General features: G+C 39.7%; 2 protein-coding genes across 2 annotated transcripts; both read right to left on the bottom strand.

Annotated features, from left to right (window-relative positions):
• Window positions 1–890: 890 nt before the first annotated feature.
• On the bottom strand, window positions 891–18883 carry LOC139667890 (GTPase IMAP family member 6-like; the record flags this gene model as incomplete). Its single annotated transcript, XM_071547371.1, has 6 exons — window positions 18818–18883; window positions 10607–11373; window positions 7355–7451; window positions 1883–1933; window positions 1290–1293; window positions 891–1036 (listed from the first exon to the last, which is right to left on the bottom strand). Coding segments are annotated over exons 1-6 (1090 nt in total), but the record flags the coding sequence as incomplete, so codon positions are not given.
• LOC139667891 (GTPase IMAP family member 9-like) lies at window positions 12641–14095 on the bottom strand (the record flags this gene model as incomplete). Its single annotated transcript, XM_071547372.1, has 2 exons — window positions 12641–12816; window positions 13327–14095. Coding segments are annotated over 2 exons (945 nt in total), but the record flags the coding sequence as incomplete, so codon positions are not given.
• Window positions 18884–27729: the final 8846 nt, after the last annotated feature.

The following is a 27729-nucleotide window of genomic DNA, read 5'->3' as shown; positions in this document are numbered from 1 at the left end:
GGTTAATAGTGTTTACTGACTTGGAAGCTAGTTAACTCGCTAACTAGTGTAGTTACTAGTTGGATAGCTAACTAACTAACAAAAGAGCATCATGGCTTGGCCATCCTGACCTGCCAAGTTCCAATGTGCTATTATTTATGGCTATGGTGACGTTACAGGTGTTTCTCTCATACATGGGCTATAGGAAGCGAGCCTCTTTGATCCGCAGTAGATGTGGTGTTCAGAGTATCCTACTATTAAAGAAATGAATAGCTTCTCTTGGTGACTATGGTTTTAACTCTCATGTAAATAAAGCACAATTATGTCAAAACAGCTCCTGTAAAAGAACATTTGATTCTCCAGCTCCTTTCTCTTTTGCAGCAATTCATGAACCCAAATCCTGTAGTAAATTGTTTATTTTCTTTAAAGAGCGAGTAAAATCAAAGCAAGTCAGTAAATAATCATCCTCCATTTGGCTCTGAATATTTGGCGTTGAAATAAAACAATATCTTTGTAATGCCAATGCTGGCCAATGTATCGTTTTAGTTTATTGTTATCTTTATAGGTATCGCTCTAGATGTGAATGGGCCTAATATATCCAACAATTATATAGTCACAAAATCACAGATTCGGGCTTTAAAAGTTAATATTTTAACATATATAATATTCTTGTTAAAACATCTAATAGCAGCAGGAATAACGGAGCACCTAAACCTTTCTGTAGCACACCTTGGCAAAACAAGCCTCCGGCTGAAGGAGCTTATCCAAACGGCTAGCATCCCTCTTAGTGATGTTTCCTCCCCAACACACACAGGCATAAAAAATAACACTAGCCATTACACTTTGATGAAACATAAAAAGCAATCCTGCATACATTAAAAGACCTAAGTTTCCTTACAGCCTACTCTGACCTTTTTTGTATGCTGCCTCTGTATTAACAGTCCAGTCCAGCTTGTTGACAATGAGCATGCCCAAAAACATGTAGGACTTCACAACCTCCACCTCAGCTTCCTGAATGGAGATAGGTTTCACAGAGCTCTTTTTCCTTATAAGGTCCCTAAAGTACAATACAATATGTTCGTTACAAACTGATATAATTTGCCGGCTTGTACCCTTTCACACATAAATCACTACTTTAGCCTTTAGTTGCTAAGCAACGCAGGACACATACTACCAGCTGTTGAAGTTGGCGCCAAATAATGTGTTAGAAGAAGTTTTGTTTGTTTTTGTAATATCTTCTTTTTTTGAGAGCATGCTAAGGCAGTGGAAGTTATAGCCTATTTACAGGTACTAATGCAGAGCTGTCTCACAGTCCTGCAGGCCAGGAGAAGATATCATGTAAAAAGGATCTTCAGTCAGTAAACATGATAGCGTATTGTAGTTTCTGACTGGTTATCTCCTCAATGTAGTGTAACACATCATAACAACGTAGACTGCATAATGCATAAGAAAGTTGGCATTTTAAAGTTCTCTTTTCACACAGCACCATAAGCCTCTAACCCTAACCTGGTCGGAAGGTGGTTTACTGGTGTCTGAAGAATGCTGCTGTGACTCTTTCACACAGAACTTAAAGCTGCTAATAAACCGGCTTCATGGCTTTTTTCATTTATGTGGAGCCTGAGACTGTATGACCCAGCACCATAATGTAATGACTATCTATGTTACACGTGTTTAACCTGCCTGCACATATTGCAGTAACATGCGATTGTAGTACGCCCTCTTGTGGTTAAAAGCCGATATTACCGGTTTTGTCATATATTTTCATGGATACCGAACCAGTATCCACGAACTTCTCACTGGCCCAAGTAAGTAATGACTTTTATAGCTTGTTGCAGTTACAAGTGAAAGTAAGATTTCACAGAAAGCTACTTCATAATGTTGAAAATGAGGCATCCGCCCCCACCAGCCAGGTCCTTCCAACAGAGCCAGCGCTGGTAGTCAGTGTGGACCTGAACTGGGAGAGGAACAAGATGCGGAGGACAAGGAGAAAGGCAATACATGAGCTGCGTGCTAACGCAGCAAAGATAGACCGCAAGGAGAAAGAGGAAGTTGAGGCCTGGACTACCATGCCTGCTTCTCCCTGAAAGAGCCTCCCTCAGGAGGATGTGAACCTGCCACAAAACGGCTCCTTGTTTCTTACAAACTACACAAAATTGCTTCCTGAACAAATCCTGCACATGCACATCGTAACTCACCCAACAGACTCAAGGAGTCTTTGTGTTAATTTAGTTTTTGTAATTGCTCGCCTTTTTTCACTCCAAGATTTTTTCTACTATTCCTTGTGGGTGAGTAAATAAAAATACAATTATATGTATATTTAAAAATTCAGTTCTTGTATGTTGTCTGGTGGTTTGTTGTTAGTGCAGCAGCCCTCTGCCGCTCTCTCAGTGAGGTGAGGTGGTTTTTCATTGTTTGAACAGTACTTCATATTCTTTTTTTTTTTCCCAATTATTTTTTTAGGCATGTTTTATGCTTTATTTGACAAAGACAGTGAGAGAGAGACAGGAAGGTGTGCGAGAGAGAGAGGGGAGGACATGCAGCAAATGACCGCAGGCCAGGTTCAAACCCAGGGTGCCCCCAGTACTTCATATTCAACCTCTGAGCTCTGGGATACAAGAATTTTAAAGTGAAAATCATCCTGTCTTGAGGATTAAAGCCTGGACCAAAATTTACTTGTGTATAAAACTAACAGCAGAGCTTTGGGAGAGGTTTACCAACAAAATAGGCGGGTGCTAAAGTTCGTAGCATGCATAATCTTTCACTCACCCCAGGATAGGCTAAAGCTAGAGAACGTCTCAATATCTGTAAAATTGATCCCCTGGTCTGGTCTGTATGGAATGTAAGCTGCTGCCCTGTTTAAATGTACCATGTAAATGCAATAAAGAAAATAGACACACTTAACTTTGTGCAAATATGTTGTTTTATAATTATTAGCCACGTTACTGTGTAATAGTTTTTTTGTTAACGTCTAATTAGAAATAGTTCATACGTTGTTGTGACCTGTAAAAAGTGACCTGTAAAATGAAGGGTTACCGTAGTACTGTACATTAAATATACTTACGAGGCTGAGAACTTTTGCTGGCCATGTTTGTCTTGTAAAGGCAGTTGATCTGTGATGTCTTGTCACTGTCGATGTCTTGCTGTTGAATAGTTTGATTTTCACCCCATCTTTATATTACAGCCACCTTCCAGTTCCCTCCCCTAAAACACCTGACCAGTAGGACTGAGCTGAATGACTTTTTTAATACACATCATTACTAATTACTTTGCTCTGATCTCACTGTGTTACAGTTCTGTTTTCTGTGAAGGCCCAGCCCACACTGTGAAGAAGACCAGAAAAGCACCATATCTGCTGACAGACAGACAGGGTTTTTGAGCAGAGACGCAACATAGAATTTAAGTGATAAAGAAGCACAGATCCTGTACAGACCCACGGTGCGTGTGTTCAATTCAGTGCGCTGAAGCATTACCACACGGTTAAATAATTCCACTAACGTCACTTAAATACCACAGGTAAAGTTTAATAGGGCAACAGAAGACGTGGATGTATGTAAATTAACGGAAGAGAGTGGGGCTCGTTGCAAACTAGTAAAATAAATAGTGACAACCGAATTTATGAATGAGAGTGAATTTGCATATGTATGGTACACATTGGAGCAGAGCGGAATACAATTACCAGACTATGTACAGGTAACAGGAGTCACTCCACTCCTCCAATCTCGCGATGGCTATAATGAATGTCTGTAACCATAGTAACATTTATTTCAGACCAATATGGCGGCTTTTATGGCCTGTATTTCACTTGTGTATTTTCGGTTTACTTGGCACCAGTAGGCCGGGCCAAGACCACAGAACTGGTAGGAACAACCGCAATGTTGAGGAAACAGACTGGATAGAAAACACTTACCTCCCTCTCTTTCAAAATAACGATGATAATATTATGTAACGTAACAAGCCTTACATCACATAACAACCAGTTGTCTAGTCTGGTTCTGGTACACACTACTCGGACTAACCGACTCCGCTCTCAAATTCAGTAGTCAATACCTGAATTTTCAGGTGGTGAGTTCGGTTGTAGAATGCGGTTCTCTCCTTAATAACCGAATTGTGTGAATTTAACAGGATTAAGCACTCCAATGTGGAGTGACAATCGTATTTAGTTGCAGTGTAGTGGCATTTAGCCCATAGGCAAGAGGCCATTTCTTAGTCAAAGAGGACATCTCATGAAGCGATATCTCACTAAGCATTACCTGACTGACTGACTGCCTGACCTGAATCTGGCTTGTGATGCCCTCGGCTGCGCCGTGGGAAAAAGTGATGAAACACCAATAATAAAACCAACAAACAAAATAAGATCTATTCAAAGTAAATACAACAATGTGAGTCTTAACTTTTTGTGATTATTTTTATTTTCTTAATTTCCCATAGTATATTTTGTAATTTTCCTATCACCAAGGATGGCTAAATGATTAATGATGTCACCTTTCTGGTATATGGAATACAAAATATTTCAAAAAGGTGTACTTGTACACTTAGGTTTGTGCTTGTAAACTTAGTTTTACAAGTTTGTACCTTCAGGTACGTGACTGCAAGCTTAATTTTGCAAGGTTGTATATTCAGTTCCGTGCTTGTAAACTCTGTTTTGCAAGTCGGCAAATTCAGTTCTGTGCTTGCAGTTTCAGTCTTACCCACCTTTTTTGTTTGCCTGTAAGACTGAAACTTAACCATTATGTTTCAGTATTAATCTTGCAACCATGGACCTGAAGTACAAACTTGCAAAACTATGTTTACAAGCACAAACCTAAGTGTACAAGTACACCTTTTTGAATGATTTAGTATTCCATACTGTTAAAGCTTAACATACAAGTTTAGAAAGAAATGGGCGCAGTGTCCGGCGACGTCCGTCATTATGTACGTCAGCGACGTGCGGACGTTGGTTTCGGGGCGGGGCTATAAAGCCTTGTTTTTCACTTGTACGAGCTCAATGGTCTCCATTTTGTGCGAGCTTCCGAAGCCGATCCAAGTGTCGTCCCCGTTAACAGGAGGATCTTTTTTTTTTTACTTTTCCCTTGACTCTCTCTCTCTCTCTCTCTCTCTCACACACACACACAGACACAACAAAAATGTATCTGAACAGACAAAATTGTTAACTGTTAAGTCCATTTAAAAAGGCAAAATGCAAACATTTTTCAAAACTTTTCCCTTAATTCTCTCTCACACACATGCAAAGAAAAAAAAGTCAGCAACTACACATTTATTTAGAGTCCAGAAAACTGAATGGTTGTCCGAAGGAAACTGACAGCTGGAGCTTCTCTGCCCTCTATTTGGAAAACTGCATGCTGCAAGAATTCCCAAGCAGGACTGGACTGCTTGGTGTAGTGGATATCAAACACATAAAATGCTTTGAAGCGTACATCAACAGCGCCAAGCAATGTGCTGTTTTCAAGGGCCTGGCCTGCTATTATGGTGAACACCTGAAAGCAGGTTGTGTTGTCACCTAGGCACAAGACGTAAGGCGCTGGATTTGTGGCTTCAGCAAGCTGGAGGTATTCAACCATGTTTGTCCTAAAATGTTAATTAGAAGAAACATGAAATTAGATTTTATTTTCATGCATTGCACTAGTAAAAAGAAGCATTTTTTCAGGCAGATGGCCTAGACAGCCTACAGGAAGGACATTTTTTTTTTTATGAAGGACCACAATGGTGTTTTTGCATGTTTAAGTTAATTTACAGCAAATCATATTGTAATACTTTACACTACTGTCACCTGACCATTTTCCAAAGCATGCCATAGTTTTTTTCATTGATTAATGCATTTTCTCACCTTCCAGTCTATGGGGGTTATATTGTTTTTTTTGTTCTGCAATCTTTGGCAACCTTTGTTATGCAATCAAAACATTTAATTGAAAGCAAAAAAAAAAAAAAAGTTTTGAGAGGTACAAAAATATCCTGAAAACTTTTTTTGAGAACAGATTCAACAACAGATCCCGCTTTTAAGACAATAAAGCAGTAATTGGTCGGTCGTCATTTTGCATTTCTGTTCTTGGTTTACACTAAAATTTGTATTTCAAAATAAAAGCAGATCTGGTCTCCCAAACAGGAACTATATATCCCTCAACCAAACAAAAAAATCACAGTAGCAGGATCTGTTGTTGAATCTGTTCACCAACGTGTTCAATGTCAGTTTTCAGTCTATTTTCGTGGCCTCATTCAAATGAATGGGAAGTAAAAATCGGAAACCTACAAACTTGTCCAGCTGCATCCGATCTTGGTGAGTAGTTTATGGGACGATATATCATAGTACGATAATTCTAATACTGACAGGTTGCAAGTCAATGAAGGACCTCTTGGCCTCCACGACACTTGGCCTAAAGACTTTCTGTCCATCCCTGTATGCCGATGGTGGAAGCAGGAGTGGCAGCACCTCTAATGCCAAGTCACCTTTTGCATCTAAATACAGATTTAAAATATACATTAGTCATATGATCGTATGGTAGCGTAATCAGAAAATCATCTTTCTTCAATACAAATGTGCACATGTAAAATGCAGCTTTTATTCATAAGATCTGTCTCAAACAGAAGCTTTCCCTCACGTCTGGCAACTTCAAGCACTTTCTCACCAAAGATGGGAGCCCAAGTGTCGAAAAGTTTTTGTGCTGGCTCAGCATGGAGGGGCACAAATTCTTGAGCAATCTAATCATTTTGAAACATAAAAAGAGGAACAGACAGCACGAGGCGAGACAAAGGCCAGTTTGAATAAACGAGTCTTCAGCTGCTTTTTAAAGGCATCAGCAGAGACCTCAGTCGGAGCCACCACTTCAAAGGCAAGATCACCTTTTGTTTTCAGTCGGGCCCGAGGGACAGCCAGGAAGCCCTGTTCAGAGGACCTAAGTGACATACTAGTGATATAAGGATGGAGCAGGTCAGAAATGTACACAGGTGCCTGACCATGCAGGGCTCTATATGTGAAAACAAGAACCTTAAAATGAATCCTGAACTTGATGGGAAGCCAATGTAATGAAACTAAGATGGGTGTGATGTGAGTCATCCTGCTGGACCTGGTCAACAGCCTTGCAGCAGCATTCTGGACCATTTGTAGACGGTCCACAGACGACTTGCTGAGGCAGGTGAAAAGGGAATTGCAGTAGTCTAGCCAGGATACCTGTTACATCTCGAGTCCCACCATAATCATAGTAATTGTTGGCTAAGTGTCACATGGCATCTCATCCTGTTTTGCAACTGCAAAGGCAACCAACCACAGTGGGACTTGAGATGTAACAAGTCAGCCAATACTTAACAGCACCATCTCAAGTCCGTGGGGCTATTGTTTTGGGTAATAGCTTACTTGTAACTTTTGATCGTAGGACATACTTACCCTCAAACCTATCAAGGAGACATGAGAGCTGCCATTCTCTTAGTTTGTGGCGAACAAATTCATCCATGGGAAACGTGAAGCACTTGAAACTTGAAGTCTGCACAAAAATACCAAACATATTAAAAACAGTTTCACGAGGATAACCAAGACAAGCACAGTCAAGAGTACCACATTATGGGCAGCGGTGGTGGTCCATGCTTTCTTTCTAACAGGCTTTTTCTTAATCTGAGACCTCGACAATATTTGCTATTATACTAAAGTAATAAAACAATTCTTTTTATTTTAATGAAGTTAGGGTTAGCATGTGAGAGTCACTTATGGATGGCTTTGGGGTCCTCTTAATGACACAATAAACTCATTATACTCCCCTTACTATAGTCAAAAATACAAAAGGGAGCACTTTCACTTGAATTTATCTTCTTTTTCTGGATTTCAATCCATTTTACAACCTAAAATCCTGTTATTAGCTTTTGTTGGCTAAAAAGGCAGAATTACTCCAATTTTGAATGGCAAACACTGTTCAAAATCTGTACCTACAATCTAAGTATGAGATCTAAGCAGCCTAAGATATGAAATGTTGATCAAATATTTGTCAGTGATACAATCAACACCCTTTTGCACACCCTATTTTTCATTTGGATTTTAAAACCTGATAAAAATATGTTTATTAATTTGGTGTATTAGAAAACAGTGTCTATGCCTAGGTCGCAGACAAAATATTTTAATTTTAAAATCATTTTGCCTACTCAAGGGGTGTACAAACTCTCACAGCACTGTAACTGTATCCATCATAACATGACACTTGGTTAACACCACTATCCCTAATATAGTCTGCTCTATCATTTTTTGTGACTGTTACCAAACTAGGCATTTGAGAACAAGGGCCTCAAAGTTTGCAGCCAAATTTGAGACATTTATCCAAATATATTAGAAATCATTCAAACATAACAAACATACTAACATAAACACAGACACGCGCGCACACACGTGTCCAAATCGTTATGGGAAGCCTCACATGTGCGCATCAACAGGTCGCTCATCCACCGGCACTGGAGGAAAGTAGTCTCAAATTATGTCAGTCCACTGTGCTTCAGTGGTTGTTCCTTGATTGTCTGTCACTGATTTCTTGATTCAATTTCTCTCTCACACAGGTTGAGATGCCTGATAACTATGTTTTCCCACGGATGAAACATTATCTTTGAATGGCCGATGAAGTGAACGGTGACGGCATTTCAACATACATATTGCTATTCGTGATTTGAAGATACACTTGTAGTAAAGGGGAGAGGGACGGCGAGAAGGGTTGACAGGTTCTTAGCGACAAAACCCTACTAATGCCAAATACACCCAACCCCAAAACAGCCCAATGATCAATGAAACCAGTCCAAAACATCAGCCCAACACCAAACTACAAAATAAAACCCTGAAAAACCCAACAAACAGCATCTTAAGTCCAAGAACATTTTATACCATTGCCAAGTATATTAAAAACCTGAATCCTATGTATTTTTTGAATGTCCTGGTACCATGTATATACTTATATATGCCTACATATATGCCTACCCATTGAAATGGGTCAGGTTGAGTCTCACCTGTCTGATTTATTTGTGGTGATGTCACATACCAGGTGACAGTGAAGCCTATATATAGGATAAATGAACAGGTGTGTGTAATTGTAATTTGACCTGACGAAGATCCATCATTGTCATGAAATAATGTTGAATAATACTTTGGTGTGCGAACACTATCATGACCTCTCACCTGTTCACTCATATTTCACCCTGACAGGAGTGTCAGTAAAATGAAGAGCTTTTCTATGGATGGGTGTAGTTCCTCCAGATGTCCAGCAGAGTGTGATCACCTAATCATTACCATAAAACAATAATTCCTGTCTACTTCTCTTCTATATTCATGTTAATTGTTTAATCATTTCATTTGAATTGCTTTCAATTACTCCATTTCACTTTCACATTAGCTCACATTTTAGTTCTTTTCACAGCCCTTCTCTCTTACACAATTGCACTGTGACCTCTCAGCCTTGGCCTTCTCCTTGGTTGCTTGTAATGTTGATCTAGGAGCTAAAGGTTATTCTACTGTTGACCTCATTGTAAGGCACTCTGGATGGAGGGTCTGTTAAATGTCTGAAATGTAAATGTGGATGTAAACTACAGACATATAGGACATTACCATCAAGTTTCTATCACTGTAAGTTTTTGTACATGTGTAACATCCACAGCCACATTAGCGCAGGACTGAATCCCCAGACGGACTGAGAAAATGTGGGTGGGGGAAATGAATAATCAAGGGGGGTTTTACATGCTCAGTCAATTTTCTCTGGATATATAAAGTTTAAAAAGAGTCCCATAAATGACCAAAGGCAGCAGTAACATTTATTGACACATTAAGTTTACCATCTAAGAGACTGGAACATGACGGTGCAGTCACATACTGTATAATCCCATGTGGAATGCATTAGGCTACAGGGCTGGGTAGGTTACTTTAAAAATGTTTTCCATCACAGGTACTAGTTACCTCATCAAAAGTAATGTAATCCAAGGCATTACCCAAAATCAATAATGTATTGTAATTACTCAGTTACTTTCAGATTACTTACACATTTGAGGTATAAAAGCACACATAAGAAGAAGTGTAATTTCTCACAACTTTTTAAATTTTAACTTAGGTTTGAATACAAATGCATATTTTCTTCTGGGACACATTTTATAAAGGCAGAACAGCTGGCATTATTTAAATGGATTTCTGAGTTTCTCGCATTCACTTCAAAAGTATTCCCGGAAGTAACCAGCTCATTTTCTACAAGTAACTGTAGTCAGTATACATTATTTTTTTAGGAAACATAATGGAACACAGTTACATTATTTCTAAATTTAGAAAACATAATGCTGTTACAAACATTCTGTTGCTACCCATTCCTGTTAGGCGTGTGTAGCCGTAAAAAGTCAACTACAGTGGTTTTGAGTTTATGATGCCTTTTATTCAAATGTTCTCAAATTTACTTTTTTAACACAAAGTGATACACCCCAGCCAGGACTTAAATTGTTAATCAAAGCTTGTGAAAATTATTTCGTCCATCGACCCTTCACTAGAGAGTTAGTGATTTTGATCAGCAATGACATATTCATGGAATCCCCTCCATCTTGATAGGTAGTATATGGATCCCAACGTTAACGCACCTCCTGCCATCAACAGCACACTTTTTCTGCACAAAAAGACCCTTCCTACTCTTCTTACCTTTTCCCAGACAATCTCACCCACCTCCCTCTCCCTCTCCCTATCTTCTGGTGATGCCCTGATAGCCACAGGTGATCTCCTAAATATCCACCCACTGCAGAACACCAGAACTGTCCACATAGCTTGAAACAATTGATTCACCCTGGAAATCAGTGCAGACTCCTTTGACTGGGAAGAGCTTCTTACATAATATGGGTGTTTTCCCTCTCTGCTGAACTCTATTTTGTCAAGGAGCTCTCTGACCTGATCAGTGTTTCCTGCCTCTTTGTTGTTGAACACATGATAACGCCCGCCACATTTCTGAAGCAGCTTCTGTAGGTTCTCGTCTTCCCTGATGAACCGCTCTATGTCGGTGTCTCCCAGTCTGTCTCCGTACGTGAAGAGCACCGTGGTGTAACGTCTGACTGCAGGACACAGCATCTTCTCCAGTGTCTCCATCCCTTTCTGCTCTTGCTGGGTGAAGCGTCCCAGCTGGTGGGTGAGGAGGAAGGCATGGGGACCCGGAGCGCTCAGCTGCAGGGCTTCTTCCAGCTCCGCCCTCACCTGCTCTTCAGACAGCTGGCTGCTGCAGAGCCCAGGGGTGTCCACCACGGTCACTCTGCGCTCCAACACATCACCCTCTCTCTTCTCACTGCTCAGCGTCACCGGACTGAAACTTAAGCTAGAGGCAAACTCCTTCTTTCCCAGGATGGTGTTTCCCGCTGCACTCTTCCCCACTCTTTCCTGACCTACCAGCACCAGTCTCAGGTCAGTGCTGAGGACAGACCCTGAAAACAAGAGAGGTTATATGTGGGAGTGGGTTTTCAAGCAAAAAGAGAAAGTGCAAGTGAAGGAAGTTATTGTCAAGTATTGTCATGAAAATATTACAATATACATTGTGATGCCATAAATTGGAAATGTGTTGTACAATAATGGGCTTAGAACACATGATCTCTCGGCATATTGGTATTTATTAACATGAACACAAGATTAGACAGAATACATTGGGATACATGAATCAAAATTTCAGCCAAAACGTCCGATATGTGGACGTGAAACAAGCTTGAACCTTTCACACTCATCAGCCATCAACAGCCAATCAGATTTGCGTGCTGCCTTGTTTCCCTACTGATGTGATTTAATTTTATCAAAAATAGTTGTACCTGACAATTGCAAAACGGAGAAGTTGACTGCAGCCACTCAAAGTTTCCCAGTTCTCTACAACTTTTATTTGAAAGACTACAGGAGTAAACATCTCAAAAACGAGGCTTGGAGAATGGCTGCCTTGACCATTGAGCTCGATGATAAGCCCTGAAGTCATTTTGAATTTGCTAATGCTAATTAAGGCTGAACGATATTGACAAAAACTATAATTGTGATTATTTGATAGCATGAACTGCAATTCATATCATCACAAGTTTATCTTGTTATAAGTGTTTTTGAACTTTAAAATTGTTTAAATAAAAGTGATTTTCTTTAAAAAAAAAAAAAAAAAAAAGTAGTACATGTCAGTGTGGAGGATTTACTGAGTTTGAGTATGATGAAAGGTTTTGATTCATGGACGAAAGATTACCCGTAGCTTTTAAACACCTTTTTCAGAAATTCGTTTTGGATGACCCTGTCTCTTTAGCAATTAAATACGGCTTCTGCGATTTGGAAAGTGCAGAAGTTCATATTGCGATTAAGATTTTGTTTGTGATTAATTGTTCAGCTCTAATGCTAATTAGCACTTGCCAGTTAGATATGTTAGCTTGTTAAAAAAATGTATGCAAAAAGTATTTAATTTGTGCAGACAGCTAGATAGATGCAATCAGAGCCTCTGGCCCTACCCAGAATAGAGTCCTGGTCAGCCCCGGTCAGAATAGAGTGACCCCCATCAACCAAGTCACTTGCAATGTGAATAGCCTATTGGTAAACATAATTAAAACATAAAACATAATTTCTGTGAAAAGGCACAAATCAAATCAAACAAAATAAAATACAATAAAATAGAATCTGCAATTTTTTTTTCAAACTAATTTCAAACTAATGACTCAGGCTGGAAATATTGAAAACTCACTGTGTAATGCATTTCTCGTGAACTATACAGCCTACCACACCAGCAAATCCACCTACCACACCTCCCACTACACCTCCCACTACAGCTCCCATTGGACCACCAACAATTCCAACTTGTGCTCCAACAGTAGCTGCAGCTCCAGCCCCAGTCCCAGCTCCAGCTGCAGCTAAAGCTCCAGCCCCAGCCCCAGCTCCAGCTAAAGTTCCAGTCCCAGCTCCAGCTGCAGCTAAAGCTCCAGCCCCAGCCCCAGCTCCAGCTAAAGTTCCAGTCCCAGCTCCAGCTGCAGCTGCAGCTAAAGCTCCAGTTCCAGCTGCAGCTGCAGCTAAGGCTCCAGCTCCAGCTCCAGCTCCAGTTCCAGCTGCAGCTAAAGCTCCAGCCCCAGCCCCAGCCCCAGCTGCAGCTAAAGCTCCAGCTCCAGCTCCAGTTCCAGCTGCAGCTAAAGCTCCAGTTCCAGCTGCAGCTGCAGCTAAGGGTCCAGCTCCAGTTCCACATGCAACTAAAGCTCCAGCTCCAGCTCCAGTTCCAGCTGCAGCAAAGGCTCCAGCTCCAGTTCCAGATGCAACTAAAGCCCCAGTTCCAGTTCCAGCTACAGCTAAAGCTCCAGTTCCAGCTCCAGCTACAATTAAAGCTCCAGCTCCGGCTCCAGCACCAGCTCCAGCTCCAACTATCACCCAAGGAACACATTTCTTAATGAATGCATTGTCGTTCTCAGCCATTTGTCTTGCTTCTTCTTGTGTCATTTCTGGATTATTTTCCTGAAGTCTTTGCATTTCTTCTGTTATGGCTCTCTCAGCCTCTTGGAACATTTCATTGGTGTAGTGGCTTCTTCCGTTTCTCTGAACCATGGTGTTGATCTTTTGCAGTAGCTCAATGACTTGAGAGGGATCCGTTTCTCTGTTGCTAAAAACATGGTATCCCCCATGACATTCCCTGATGAAGTTGCGAAGAGTTGGATTATCACCAATTAATCTTTCTATGGAACCTCCTTCAGCCCTCAGATCATCTCCACGGGTGAACAAGGCCAGAGTGTAACATTCTGCCTTTTTGCCAAAGGTGGTCTGAATGATTTTGACTGTTTCCTGTTCTTCAGGTGTGAATCTGCCAAGCTGGAGCACAACCAGGAACACATGAGGACCAGGAGATGCTAATGACATGCATCTTCTGATTTCTTCCACCACCTCATCTTGTGTTTTGATGCCAAACAAACCAGGGTTTCTATCTGGTTCTGTGGTGGGAAACAGACCTGGAGTATCAACAACAGCCAGAGATTGCCTCCTCAACTCTCCTGTTTCCTTTTGGCACTGTGTTGTCACTGAGGAAGAGGACAGCTGAGAGATGAAAGCTTTTCTCCTCAAGATGGTGTTTCCCACTGCACTCTTCCCAACTCCAGTCTTCCCAACAAGCACAAGCCGCAGTTCTGATTCCTTTGACTGTGGTTGCTCTGTTGGAGAATTTTACAAGGATATTATTGTTGTTGTAAGAGTTGTCACAATGTTGACATCCATATCCAAGTATGAGTCACCAGTCTGACAATGTTGTCTTTTAATTAATGCAAAACCAGAAAACCAGTTTTGTCATAATCTCACAGGCCTGATTGAGGTTGTAATACTGAAAGATCTACTTCAAAACTATTTTGTCCTCTAGATTTCAGTGCTGCTACTGGGAAGCAAGATAAGATGGGAAGATGGCAACTGTATGTCTACAATACTGATGTTCATCTGCAAGTCTGAATTATTTTTATTACATAAGAAGGATAAATACAGTAGAAAATACTGCTGTACTGAGTACAGAACAACAGACACAAATTTACACTTTATTTACTCTTAGCTTCAACGTGGCCAAATTAATCTCTGACCACTTCTTGAGGAATTTGGTGTGATCAGATTACTTTCCATTTGCACTGCATCTTTGATGCATTTTTACCAATATTTGTATCCAGCTAAGCTCTATCCAGATCAAATCTGCATAAGACACATGTAAATGCATGTTGAGTGGGTCAGTATTTTGTGTGCATGACATCCTGTCTAACCGGACCTTCCAACCCCTCCCAAAAACACACATGTTCATTCTGATACACTTACAGGGTTTCCCACACATAGGTTTATTTGTGGCGCACTGCCACAATATCAGAACGTGCCACCACAAAATCAAAAGTTGGTAGTAGTAGCAGGGTTTTTTCAGCATTTATATAGAAATGGATCTAAAGCGATACGGCTTAACCTCACCGGTTGCGTTTCAGTTCTGTCCTTTTGTGTCGGAAGGGTCGGATCAGATACGCAGCCATTTACTTCAATGCAGCTGCTCTGCTGGCCATGTACGCACGTTGACGGATCTGAAATGGAGCCGGATCGGAGCCGCAACTTTGGAGATATGCATGGCTTCTATTTTTGTTGGAGCACGCATCCATCTGTTTCGTATTTGTAAACAAAATAGAGGATACATAAATCAATGTCGCTTAAATAAATGTTGGAGATGAGGTTATCTATGGAGCCGCTGAGAAGCCTCTATTTGGCAACAGCACACCTACACATTAGTATCCTATATGGTACATTAAAGTTCCTGATGGTACAACTAGAGTCGTTTAAGGAAAAAAGGAAAACTAGATAACTGTGTTCGCTCACCCATATGCAAAATGCAGATACATAGGCTCAACACAGCGGACGGAACAAGAACAGAGTTAACTGCGATACATTCAGATTAACACCACACCCCAACCTGTGTTAACCTGTGGGAAACACTGCACTTGTCTTAACTGGTAAAACTATGTGTGGTACATTGGGATTGGCCTGAAGGACTAACTGTGATCCATCCAGGAAGCTGTAATGCTTCATTTTCATGGTCAGTGGGCTGAAACAAATCTCTGACTGACAGAATGTGACATGAGGTCATGAGAGAAAATTTGTTTACAATGCTAAGTCTAGGATGTGTTGATGCAGTTGATGTACTCCAGTTGATGCAGAAAAAATTGACTTGGTCTTTAAAGTTTTGTGAATTGATCAGTTGGGGGATTGAATGATTGGTTGTTTTGTAGTTTGGTTGGTTGATTGATTGATTGGGAAACATTGCCCACATGTATAACTCCAGATACAACAGTAACTCAATGCAAAACAGATAAAATAATGCCAATACAAAAACAAAACATTCAACTTTAATTGTCATCATCACAACCTTTTTCTCCTTAAGTCTTGTCTCCACTCATTATTGATCATGGAGTCCAACCAACCAATACACAGAATAACACTTAGAGCTACACAACTTCCAGTAGAGACTGGCTAGGCAGGATTCCTCACAGTTTGTTTCTTAACCGGACATTTCCAAGAAGGAGCTTCCTTATGTTTATCCTATATCATTCTGTTCTACAATTGATTGTTGATCAGTTAGATCTAGTTAGGCTCATTCTATGTCCTTTGAGGCTGCTTGTGATAAAGGGCTATAGAAATAAACAAACTTGAATTTGATTCAGCACTTTGCCAACCATGACAGCCAACCATGGGCGTAGGAAGCAGTTGGCCATTGGGGGGACAGATTTGACTACTGGGGTCTGGGGGCATGCTCCACAGGAGGAAAATTATTCCAGAAAACAGCTCTGCAATACTCATTTCTAGTAACTTTTAAAAAGGCTATCTGAAAATAAAGAAAGAATGACTCAGGTGCTAAGTGACAGATCAGACTTTATGTGTTGGTTACAGCAGGCTTTTTTAGCCAATCTATCTAGTTTCACCTGTTTCTCATTAATAATAATGCAATAACAATAATAATATTCCTGTCTTCGAATTACAATGTTTTATGTAGTTGTATTTTCCTTCCAATGAACTGCACTGATATTATCTGGTTTCTAGGCACTTATTTTTTGGTGCACTGGTCGTTTTTAAGAGCGAAGTGTGTTTTTTCTCCAATCCCTGCTACAACACTGACTGGATTTAGCCTGAAAAGATGTTAATTATAAAGTACATAAAAAAGCCAGCACTGTACCTGTTCCATTACGGTAAGATAATGAGCCATGCAAAGAAACGTTTCAAACAAGATGCAAGCCATCCAATATGGTGAAGAATTAAGTTTAAGTTTAGCTGCAAAACAACTAGGCCTAACGTCCCTTGCCATTTTAAAAATCAGCACAGACGAAAATATAGTGCTGTAATAATATCAGAGAAAGATTACATACTTACAAGCATACAGGACACTGAGGCAAATAGACAAAGTATTGTCTTTACATAACTGACGGACAGGTGTCTGCTTTGTGGAAGCAGTGGCAACAAAGCTATTGACCTGTTGTTGTTGACAGTCATGAAAACTAGCTTTATATAACTTTTTACACATTTATTCCTCCTCGGCACAATATCATACCTTTCATTTGCTGCACATCCTCTTTTTTCTTTTCTCTCTCTATCGGCACCTGACCAGTAGTGTTATTGGACATCTTGCCGTTTGATTACCATGAATTTCTTCATTATCATTGACACTTTAACGGCCCTGTGCTCGCTGACTGCTCTGCTCCATCAGATCAAGTGAAGAGGCATCACTCTGCTCACAATATAAATGTATTTATTTTTCCTACACAGTTAATATCATTCCATTGTCGTTTTGCCCACAGAGGCCTGCATCAGAATGTCAGCCATTATATTCTTTACAATCTGCCTTTGCGGGCCAAAACGTCAGTGGAATGATTTTAATATTGCAGAACAGAACACATAATTACAAGATATTTAATTTAGGGCCAGAGTGACACCTCTTTACATGATATATGCAGCTTTGTTTTTGGCTGCAGTTTGGAGCGCTGCCTTGGCTGCTGTCTGCTCCTCTCTTCATTCAACTTCATTCCACATTGGACAGTTGATTTTTCAATGTGGAGGCAAAATAACACAATGTCATGGTTTATTTTTTGAGGGGGACGTTTTAATCATGTTTTAATATTGGAGGGGCATGTCCCCTGAACCACCAAACGAAGGCCAGTTACCTACCAAAGTGCCTGGCAGGTAAACAATCCTACAGCCACAGCAAAAATGTTTAGCTGATGGATTGTATTAATTTCTCATGCTGTGCTGTCCCTAATTGATAACATACATTATAAACTTAAAATTACATTTAGATTAGATCAGATTAAATTCTTTAAAAGTGAGAAAGTACATGAAATATGAAACAGCAAAAGTATTATTATTAATAGTAGTAGGAGTAATAGTAGTAGTATCACTGTTGTAATTATGGACAGTCATAGTAATACTTGTAACTGAGTGTGGAACAAAGTCTGTCTTTAATATTGATACTTTAGTGTTAGTAAGTATTGATTGTTAGGCTATAGCTTGTTGCAGTTACAGGTGAAAGCAAGATTTCACTGAAAGCTACTTCATAATGTTGAAAATACAGAACATTAGTAATTAGTTTGCTCTGTCCCTGCCAACCCAGGTCCGTCCAACAAAGCCAGCGCTGACAGTCAATGTGGACAAAACTAGGGGAGGAACAAGATGAGGGAGAGAAGGAGACAGACGGTATGTGAGCTGCGTGCTAAAGTAGCAGAGATAGACTGCAAGGAGAAAGAGGAGGTTGATTCCTTAGAGCTGTTTGAGGACGGCCTCCTGGAACCAACTACCACTTGTTAATCCCTGAAAGAGTTTCCCACGGGAGTATGACAGCCTGCCACAACATGGCTCCTTGTTTCCTTCAAACTACACTAAATGTCTTCCTCCCCTCTGCCAGCTTACCCTGCACATCATAAGTCATAACCAACAGATGTAGTTTTGTCTGCATTCTGCTGCACTGTGCTGTGAGGAATACAAAGAGTCTTTGTGCATAAATTCCTCTTGCTAGAGTTAGATTTAGACCAAACTTTACTTCTGCATAAAACTATCAGCAGAGCTTTGGGAAAGTTTGACCAACAAAATAGGGTGGAGTAGTTTACTAAAGTATGGCATAGTAAGTTTTTATAGATTTTTACTCTACATTGTATAATTGCAGGACCAACTGTCAAGTTGAAATAGAGGTGACTTAAGTTTGATATTAACTCAAACTAGGGGACCTAAAGAAACAATAAATATTAAATAATATATATTTTTTGTGACTTCAGAAGAGGATAGGTTATTGCTATGCTGGTTTATATTTGTTGCAAATTTGTTTCTCTTCTTTCCAAACCCAAATGCTGCCCTGAGTAGTATATTGTACATTAAATAAAAAATACTTACGAGGCTGAGAAAGTTTGCTGGCCATGTTTGTCTTGTAAAGGCAGTTGATCTGTGATGTTGTGTCAGTGTGGATGTCTTGTTGAATAGTTTAATTTTCACTGTATCTGTTTATTATAACCTCCTTCTAGCTCTCTCCCCTAAAACACGCCCCCGTAACCAGACCAGTAGGAGGACTGAGCTGGACTGACCAGTTAGTTTGCTCTGATGCAAATTAACAGTGTGTTACAGCTCTGTTGTCTATGAAGGCCCAGCCCACACTGTGAGGAAGACCAGAAATAGAATAGACAGACAGACAGAATCTATGTGAGAATCTAACAGAATTTAAGTGATAAAAAGTTATGAAAAAGCACAAAATCAAAACAAAATAAGATGTAAAAGTAAATACACTAATGTCAGCCTTAACTTTTTGTAATCATCTTTATTTTATTAATTTCTCATAATATCGGCTGTGGCATTAATGGATCACTATCTGTGTTTTTGGGCATTAATACGTACGTCAGACATTTTTTGTTAGTGTCCGAATCGCAAAATGAGTGTCCGAATTCCACAAAATTGTGGAATGATTTTGAGGGCACTACATATTTCCCACAGTGCACTGCAATATCTAGTGAACTAGCCTGGTCACTAAAACGGTGAAAGTAGCCTATACCAAAATGCATTGCAAGTCTGTCGATACCTGGCAACCAAGCAACGAAGTTGTAACCCTTCCGTGGTTTTATCATGACGGCATCCTGGTCTTCACCAAACCTTGTTTACAAATGCAAGTAAATAAACTTCTAAAGATGTTTTCTTTTAACTGCCAATTCATAACTAATTATAAGTGCACGTTTTGTTATGCTAATTCAAGCTCGTTAACACTAACATTAACATTAAGGTCTGTTGTTCAGGAAGGTATTTATCTCTAGCTGCAAATTATACTGTACATAGCTTATTGTAACGTGTTTTTTGTTAGTCAGCTAGTGAGAAGTCCAAAATGTGAAGGACCCCGCACACCTGGATTGGCGAAGTGCCGGGTGTGTGAAAATAAACAGAAAAAAGTAGCCGCACACAACTTCGATGCATAGAATATTTCTTCACCGACGTATGGTCGGAAAACACCTAGATGGGAACGTCGGTGAATATTTTTTTTTCTGTTTAATGTCAGCTAGTGACACATATGGTTGGCTTTGAAGGAATATTGGTAACTTGTCAAATGCTAGTTGAAACATTTGTTTATGCGACTTGTGAATGCAGACGGCCCATTATTCCGAAACCTCAATAGTCCGAAAAATGTCCCATTGGACCGAAAGCCCATTTGTCCAACAGCCTGGCTGCGGTCGAATAGTCTTTTTTGCTTAGGAAGGTTCCTAACTGAGTGAAATGACCTGGAAGTATCTAAGTGGCAGCCATGATAAGAGCTGTTCGAATTCTCTAAATGCTAAGGAAAGGTGCTTCAATGCTTCCTTACTTAGCTCCTTTAGCATAGGATACACTGGACTAGGGCTGCAACTAACGATTATTTTCATTGTCGATTAATCTGTCGATTATTTTCTTCTCTTTTGATTAGTTGTTTGGTCTATAAAATGTCAGAAAATGGTGAAAAATGTGGATCAGTGTTTCCCAAAGCCCAAGATGACATCCTCAAATGTCCTGTTTTGTCCACAACCCAAAGATATTCAGTTTTCTGTCATAGAGGAGTAAAGAAACCAGAAAATATTCACATTTAAGAAGCTGGAATCAGAGAATTTTGACTTATTTTTCTTAAAAAAAAAATAATTTACTCAAACCGATTAATCGATTATCAAAATAGTTGGCGATTAATTTAATAGTTGACAACTAATCGATTAATCGATTAATCGTTGCAGCTCTACACTGGACCACCCTTTACGAAAGGAAAGGATAATGCCGTCCCACAATTCCTTGCGACGCACCATTCGGCCGTTCACGAAAACAAACGATCATGACCGACAAGGGACGCAGATCATCATGCAAGTTGCCGTTGCTTATTAAGCATTTTCCATCTTATGCCATAACTTGCCAATATGTTTTGAACTTTCGACAATAAGTTAAACCCATAGGCGAACTATAAATGTTACGTTGCTGTTGTAAAATGATCAAAGTGAAGTTAACGTTGTAGCGTAACCTCTGCTCAGTTTGCATTAGTTATTTCTTCATTCTGAGCGTTGTTGTATTGCAGCCTTTAGGAATATCATTCATTAATTTTTGCACAGATGCTGAAACCCTTGCCTTACTGTAATAAAGGCCTGTATCAGCCAGAACAAATTCAAAGCACAATAAAGTCAACATTTCAAGGTGTTTACTGAGTTGTGTGGTGGTTCTTAAGCTATTATATGCATAGGCTTATAATCAGATCATAATCAGCATATCGACCATAACAGAGAAGTCTGTCTTTCAAGAAAAAGGGATATGAGACGGTTTTAGCCAGATGATGTTTTCAATTCAGCATGTTTGGAACTTAAGAATGATGATATTTACAGTAGTAGATTTGTAGGCCTAACATGTTATGCCTATCTTGCATGAATTTAACAATTATTTCCATACAATCATACTAATTGGGATTCATGTCGATAAATATGAGTGGACAGGAGGGTGAACGTGAGCAACCATTCTCATTTCGTTTCACTTTTGTGACTGGTAGCCTATATTCCTTTTTTATTTCAATTCCAACCTTGATGATGAAGCGATATTTTTCACGGGGTCATCCATGTTTATACAGCCTGCATGAAACACGTTAAGAACGCACGGGGCCAAGTATCTAAGATGCGCTTTTAGTCGTCCATCTTCGGAGCATTGTAGTTTCACACAGCAGACTCACGTCATTAACATCCGCTGTTGCATAATTACGTAGCCTAGTGTAAGTGCAGTCGGATTCTCTGAGCACCACAGTTGTCTTTTCCTAAGTCCTTATGAATTCTCCTTCACATCTTTCCTTGACCTCATGACGTTTTCCAACGAGGTCAAGGAAAAGTGGTTAGGAATAGGAGTTAGGATGTATTTTTTGACTATTCGACCGCAGCCTCTGTTATCCGATAGTGTGTGATACTTTAAATTAGGACCCATGGTAAACATGAACTCAATAAATAGTTCCATCTATTAAAATGCATAGGCAGAATTGGGTGCATTTGACCGGGGTCCCCCAGGACCCCGATACATTGGTATTTTTAAAAAGCACTAATTAAAACAGAAACAGAAAACAATGATATGAAGTCATTAGGAACAAACTGATTGACAAAGTCATGAAAAATTGGAATGACAGAATAAAGCACCTGTGAGATATGACATAAAATATACCTCTGGGGTCTGCAGGTACCCCAGAGGGTAGGATGAGGGTTAAATAACCATGAAATACTTGGTAGGGTGTTAGTGGTAGTGGGGGCAGAGGGGCGACCGCCCCAGGGCCCACTTACCTCTGCGATCTCATTCCTAAATGACAACGATTCTGCCGCATGTTCATTAGGGACACTTGTTCCCTACACTGCGTTACACCACGTGACGAAATGCGCACATGCAGAGCGGCCAGAAACCGGCAGGGAGGAAAACAAATCCAGACAGAGACAGAACAGAGGACAGTAGACACACATGGAAAACATTTGTTCAAGCTTGTGTTCTAAATAGGAAAAGAGAGATGTAAGTTGATTGTTTTTATGTGTTGGATTCATCAAGCATTTGAATTAAGCTATTCTGTCTGTTAAAAACAAGTGCATATCTTTGACAGGCCGACAGCGCGTTTTGAACTCAATTCAATGCATTGTCATACGGTTATCAATTAAACTACCTAATTCCACTAACGTTACTTAAATACCACAAGGTAATGATGCTACCTACCATTAGCGTTTGTAGGGCAGCAGATTACATGTTATCCGGTTACTGTTAGTGATGCGTGGGTCAGTTTTTTTTTCCACCCGCGACCGCCCGATCTGACACATGTATCCGCCCGACCCATTTTCATACACATAAAACAACGACCCGAAACCGACACGCAACCTGAAAAAAAGATTCAGGAAGCCAGGTAAATGTCCAAATACTCGTAATTAAGGCTATACTTAATGCTGCACTGTGCAGTCAGTGTGCGCAGAATGTAATGTATGTGTTGCCCCCGTGACCTAATGGTGGCCAGGAGGGTGTGTGTGAGGATAAATCCCTGTAGTTCGAAAACAAGAGACACACATCAGAAGCTTGTGTTAAGCTTGACCGCAGGATTTATTCTGTGCAATTATTATGCACACAAGAACATTTCTTTCATATCATAGCAAACTCTTGACTATGACTTCAAACTTATGACATTGACCTTAACTAATGACTTTGACACCAGAGATGTGTAACTCAAATGCTCTATGACAGTACAAAACCAAATAAGGTAGAACTTGTCACTCTTTACATTACTATGCATTAACCTATACTCATATACTCAGGAAAATACATTCAATATCAGTATAAACATTGTATCAAAAATGAATGTCTATGTTTCTTCTATTTTTCATTGTTTGAAATATCCCTTTAACACAAAAAGTGCTTAAACAGTATAAACTCTCTTGTTCAATTCGGTCCTTGAAAGTATATATTTAGTCCTTTCATTTTAGTTGTGACACTATCAATATATCTCAACCACTTTCTTTGGTTTAGTTCAACTTTACATTCACTATAACAAAATACACTAAAACAAGAATACAAAAAGTGTAATAATCCTGTTAGTTCTTCTTTCAATTTCCTTTACACTCAACAGGTTCAACTTAGCTTAATACATCCATCAATAGAAAATACATGAAAACATTACGGACTGCTCCTTTTCAGAAACAGAGTGAACATGAAACGTTCTCAATACGCTTTTTAGACACGGTAAAGGCGCCATGTTTTCGCCATCGTGTTTCCACGCTCGACATTGCCATTGTACCATAAAAACACTATCCATAAAGCCTTAGAATGACTCTATAAACCCTTAACAATTCCCTGATTACACATCAGAAATCACAACTCGTGAATGGCTTGAGCAACCGAATTGTGTTGACTGTAAACTCACTCTATCATAAACTCAATAGGTTCGCTAGCTTAGCACATTAGCATGTAGCTTAATGTTCTCGATTTCACATATGCACAAAACAAATGCTGCTACTATTACTCTGACCGAAACTGATACACTCATGACCTAAACAACATGCTTAGCTTTCAAACTAGGTTGTGCTTTTACATTTTGGAGGAATATTAACCCACCTGTAGTTCGAAAACAAGAGACACACATCAGAAGCTTGTGTTAAACTTGACCGCAGGATTTATTCTGTGGTGGTGCGTCTCAGTGGTTTCGTTTACCTCTCAAGCGCCGCGCGCTCCCTAGTGACCTAATGAGATACGCTCGAGATAGATGAGAGAATGTACAATGAAATTACATTTTAAAACCAAAAAAATTAAGGGGTGTCTATTTATCTTCTTATAAATCTTAATCTTTTTTTAAATTCACATTTTAGTAATGCATATCAAATTTTTTAACCCTTTATATACTATGAGCTATAATAACATTTTAACCCTTTACATATGGATGGCGGGATAAACCAGCTGGAGATTGGAGAAGTTTAATACCGTTAATTCAATTTAAATTTCATTGGAATGTAATCTATAGGTTGTGTGTGTACTCTGTGTGAAGCCCATTTGACCCGCAAAGTTGATGTGACAGTCCCATTACAGTCAATATCATATTTTTTGTTGTTTCTGTCTGTATCAGGCAAAAAGAGTGCAGTAAAAAATTATAATAAAAATGTTTTTGCTTAAGAATCATGAGAGACAATCTCAATTCTAAGCAAGAAAATCAAGATTCTCATTTTATCCAGAATCGTGCAGCCCTAGTATAGTGTTGTAGACCACTGTGTCTATTTCATGTTTGTGTTATTCCCGTGTAAGGAAAACATGGTTCTGAGACAGCGCACCTGGCCTGTCGTTCAGCACCACCGCCGATAGACAGCGACAGCCTGTCCCAGTCTGTGTGGTGGTGTCCTGTGGTGCCGCGCGCTGTCCTCGGTACTGAAACAGGTGAACGTGACTGGCAACCTGTTTTTAGGGGCCGGGCAGCTCTGCTGCCGATCCCTCTTGTATTTGCCAATGTTATCATTATTATTATTATTATTATTATTATTATTATTATTATTATTGTTATGCTGCTGCTTCTTCCTACAAGGAAATCGGCCTTCCCATGCATGAAAATAAACCAAACTTTGCACATAGGTCCAGAATTAAAAATATCTCCTCCCACATTTTTTGCTCAATCGACACCAAACACTGCATCTTCAGACTGTCCTCCACAAACGATCCAGCCAGATTTTTGATTTATCAAAAATTGAGCCCACAGTGCATCAAAATGTTTTATCGTAAACAGCTACTGCAAATTCTCGCGAAATAAATCTCCAATGTTCATGAAAATAAATGACACAATTTTCCAGTTATGGAAGATGAAGTGTATTAAATTTCAGAATTGTATCTCAAAAAAGTCTGCCCTCATGTAAACTATTGCAGTCAATGGAAATAGAGCATCTTTAAACATCAGTTTTCTGGCTTATGGAGCAATCAATCTTTGTTACAATAACTTACAGACATCTTTATGTTGTCTAGATGAAGTATGCAAATTCTCAGAATTTTGTCTTGAATACTGAATGTTTGACACTAGTTTGAAATCTGCCTGTAAATGCATGGACAGCTGTTATCCTGCACCCTGGTGGTTGGCTAAGTTCTAGTGTGAAGCCTCTAATTTTCCTGCTTCTCAGGTAGCTCAACACGATCAAGACTTGGTGGCAAAGGATGTGAGTTCGAGCCCCGGGTGCTGCAGAATGAACATACTTATGTCTACTCAGGCATTGTGCTGTGTGGATTGGAGACTCATTACTTCAAGGTTTAATGATAATTTTGGTCCGGACAGGTCTACTGATGGACCCTCATGTATTTCTCATTTGCTGTCCTCCTCTTCCTATTTTTCCCTCTTCTTCCTCTACCTCCTCAAAATGCCCGGCCCCGACCGCTGCGCAGCAGCTATAATCTTTTTTTTGTTCTTCAGAACAAGCTTGTCTGACAACGTGGCTCTGGCTTCACTATGTTTTTTTTAGACATTGGCTCGCTTGGCTCAATAAGTGACAATTTGTGTTTATGGATAGGATAGGATAGGCTATATCAGCTATTTTACAGTTGTGAAATTTTAAGTGAATGAGTCTAGCTCCGCCCCTGTCTTAAACGGATGAATATTGACTAAAATACAAGGTAAAACATCGTTTTTTTTCTATATTTCGACTAGCTTTTTTAAATGGAGGAAATTAACACATACAGCTAAAAACTACAGGTTCTAAGCTTCATTTGGATGTATAGGTTGCGGAGGTTTGAAAGAAATCCAGCTGCCACACCAGGCTTTTGTCTCGCTAGCTCCCGCACATGACGCCTCCACCTCCTCCTCGATGCGAGAGTTTCCCTGAGTTTTAGCCGGGAACGGTCAGCTCTCAGCCCGCTGCCTGCTTTGCGCTGACTCGGTGGGGGCGACTACAGAATAGCGATCACTTTTCAATAATGTGTAGTAAATGAAACGACTAGTTAGTGAAATCAAAGTCCTATGTTGCAAACAGAATGGGCATTTTTATCTTGTGGCCATCCACAATGATATGAATCGATTTGAAGAAACATAATGGCTGACGCACAGTCAATCATGGCTTTTTCCCCAAATAATAACGAGCAATCTCGGGTAGAAGAAATATCTGTTTCCATCGCATTATTTGTCGAATAACGTATTCAGATTCGGGTACATCCCTACTGGTTTATAGCCTATTTATTGCATAGTTCTCTTTGCCAAACCCAAATGCTGCCCTGAGTAGTATACTGTATTAAATATACTTACGAGGCTGATAAAGTTTGCTGGCCATGTTTGTCTTGTAAAGGCAGTTGATCTGTGATGTCGTCAGTGTCAATGTCTTGCTGCTGAATAGTTTAATTTTCACTGTATCCTTTTATTATAACCTCCTTCTAGCTCTCTCCCCTAAAACACGCCTACAGGGCCGGTTTTAGCCTGCTATTGGGCTGGTAGAAATAATAGTTGGGCAACTTGGGCGGTATGTAGCCCAGTGGTTGGAGAAGCAGACTAGTAGTCCGAAGGTTGCCGGTTCGAATCCCTGGCCAGATGGCACAAAAATCTGGCAAAATGACAGCTGGCAACCGGAGGGTTGTCCGAGTCAAGATCAGATGCAGCTTATGGCTGTGTGTTTGTGTATGGGGTGTTTGGATGGGTTAAATGCAGAAGATTAATTTCCCCATGGGGGTTAATAAAGTATTATTCTATTCTAATGTGTAAAGAACAATTTGAAGCAGGGAAATTGGGAGGTAGTGAAGCAGCATTTCTAAGTTTGCTGCTACCCTATTATTTGAGTCAGTGGAGGGCAGATTGATTTACCCTAAAATAAAAAAAAAATCCTTCGTCCAGATTTTAACATAATCAACTCCATAACATTTCTTTTCATTGGATGAGCTTAGTTCGCCAATAAAATTAAAACCTAATCAAGTGAGAAGGTAGTCTTATTCAAACTCAAACTGAAAAGTGACAAAGAAAACAACTAAATCAACAACTCAAGCCTATACTCAAACTTCAATGTAACTGTATACCTTAACAAAAAATAATGTGAATAACAATATTAGTTAATAGAATAATATATATACATATATATATATATATATGAAATGCCTTTTGCTTTGTTGAAAATAACGGTTAAACCGCTTGATGTCACTATTAATTATATAGTTGTAGGCTACATATAGATGACTGGTATAGGAGGTAAGCTGAAATGAATCCTTATAACCTACTTTATACATGATAAGGTGCCTATTTGTTGATGTGTTTGTAAACGTTTGCAAATTTATTATTTATTTTTAAGATATTGATTTTAGCTCTAGTTGCAGCA

Source organism: Centroberyx affinis, unplaced genomic scaffold (genome assembly GCF_046629955.1).
Source record: "Centroberyx affinis isolate AG114_WGS23_722 - 3 ecotype Tasmania unplaced genomic scaffold, CSIRO-AGI_Caff_v1 ptg005855l_1, whole genome shotgun sequence".
Classification (NCBI taxonomy): Eukaryota; Metazoa; Chordata; class Actinopteri; order Beryciformes; family Berycidae; genus Centroberyx; species Centroberyx affinis.
The sequence above is the reverse complement of the archived record's forward strand: the minus strand, read 5'-3'. Positions and strand labels throughout refer to the sequence as shown.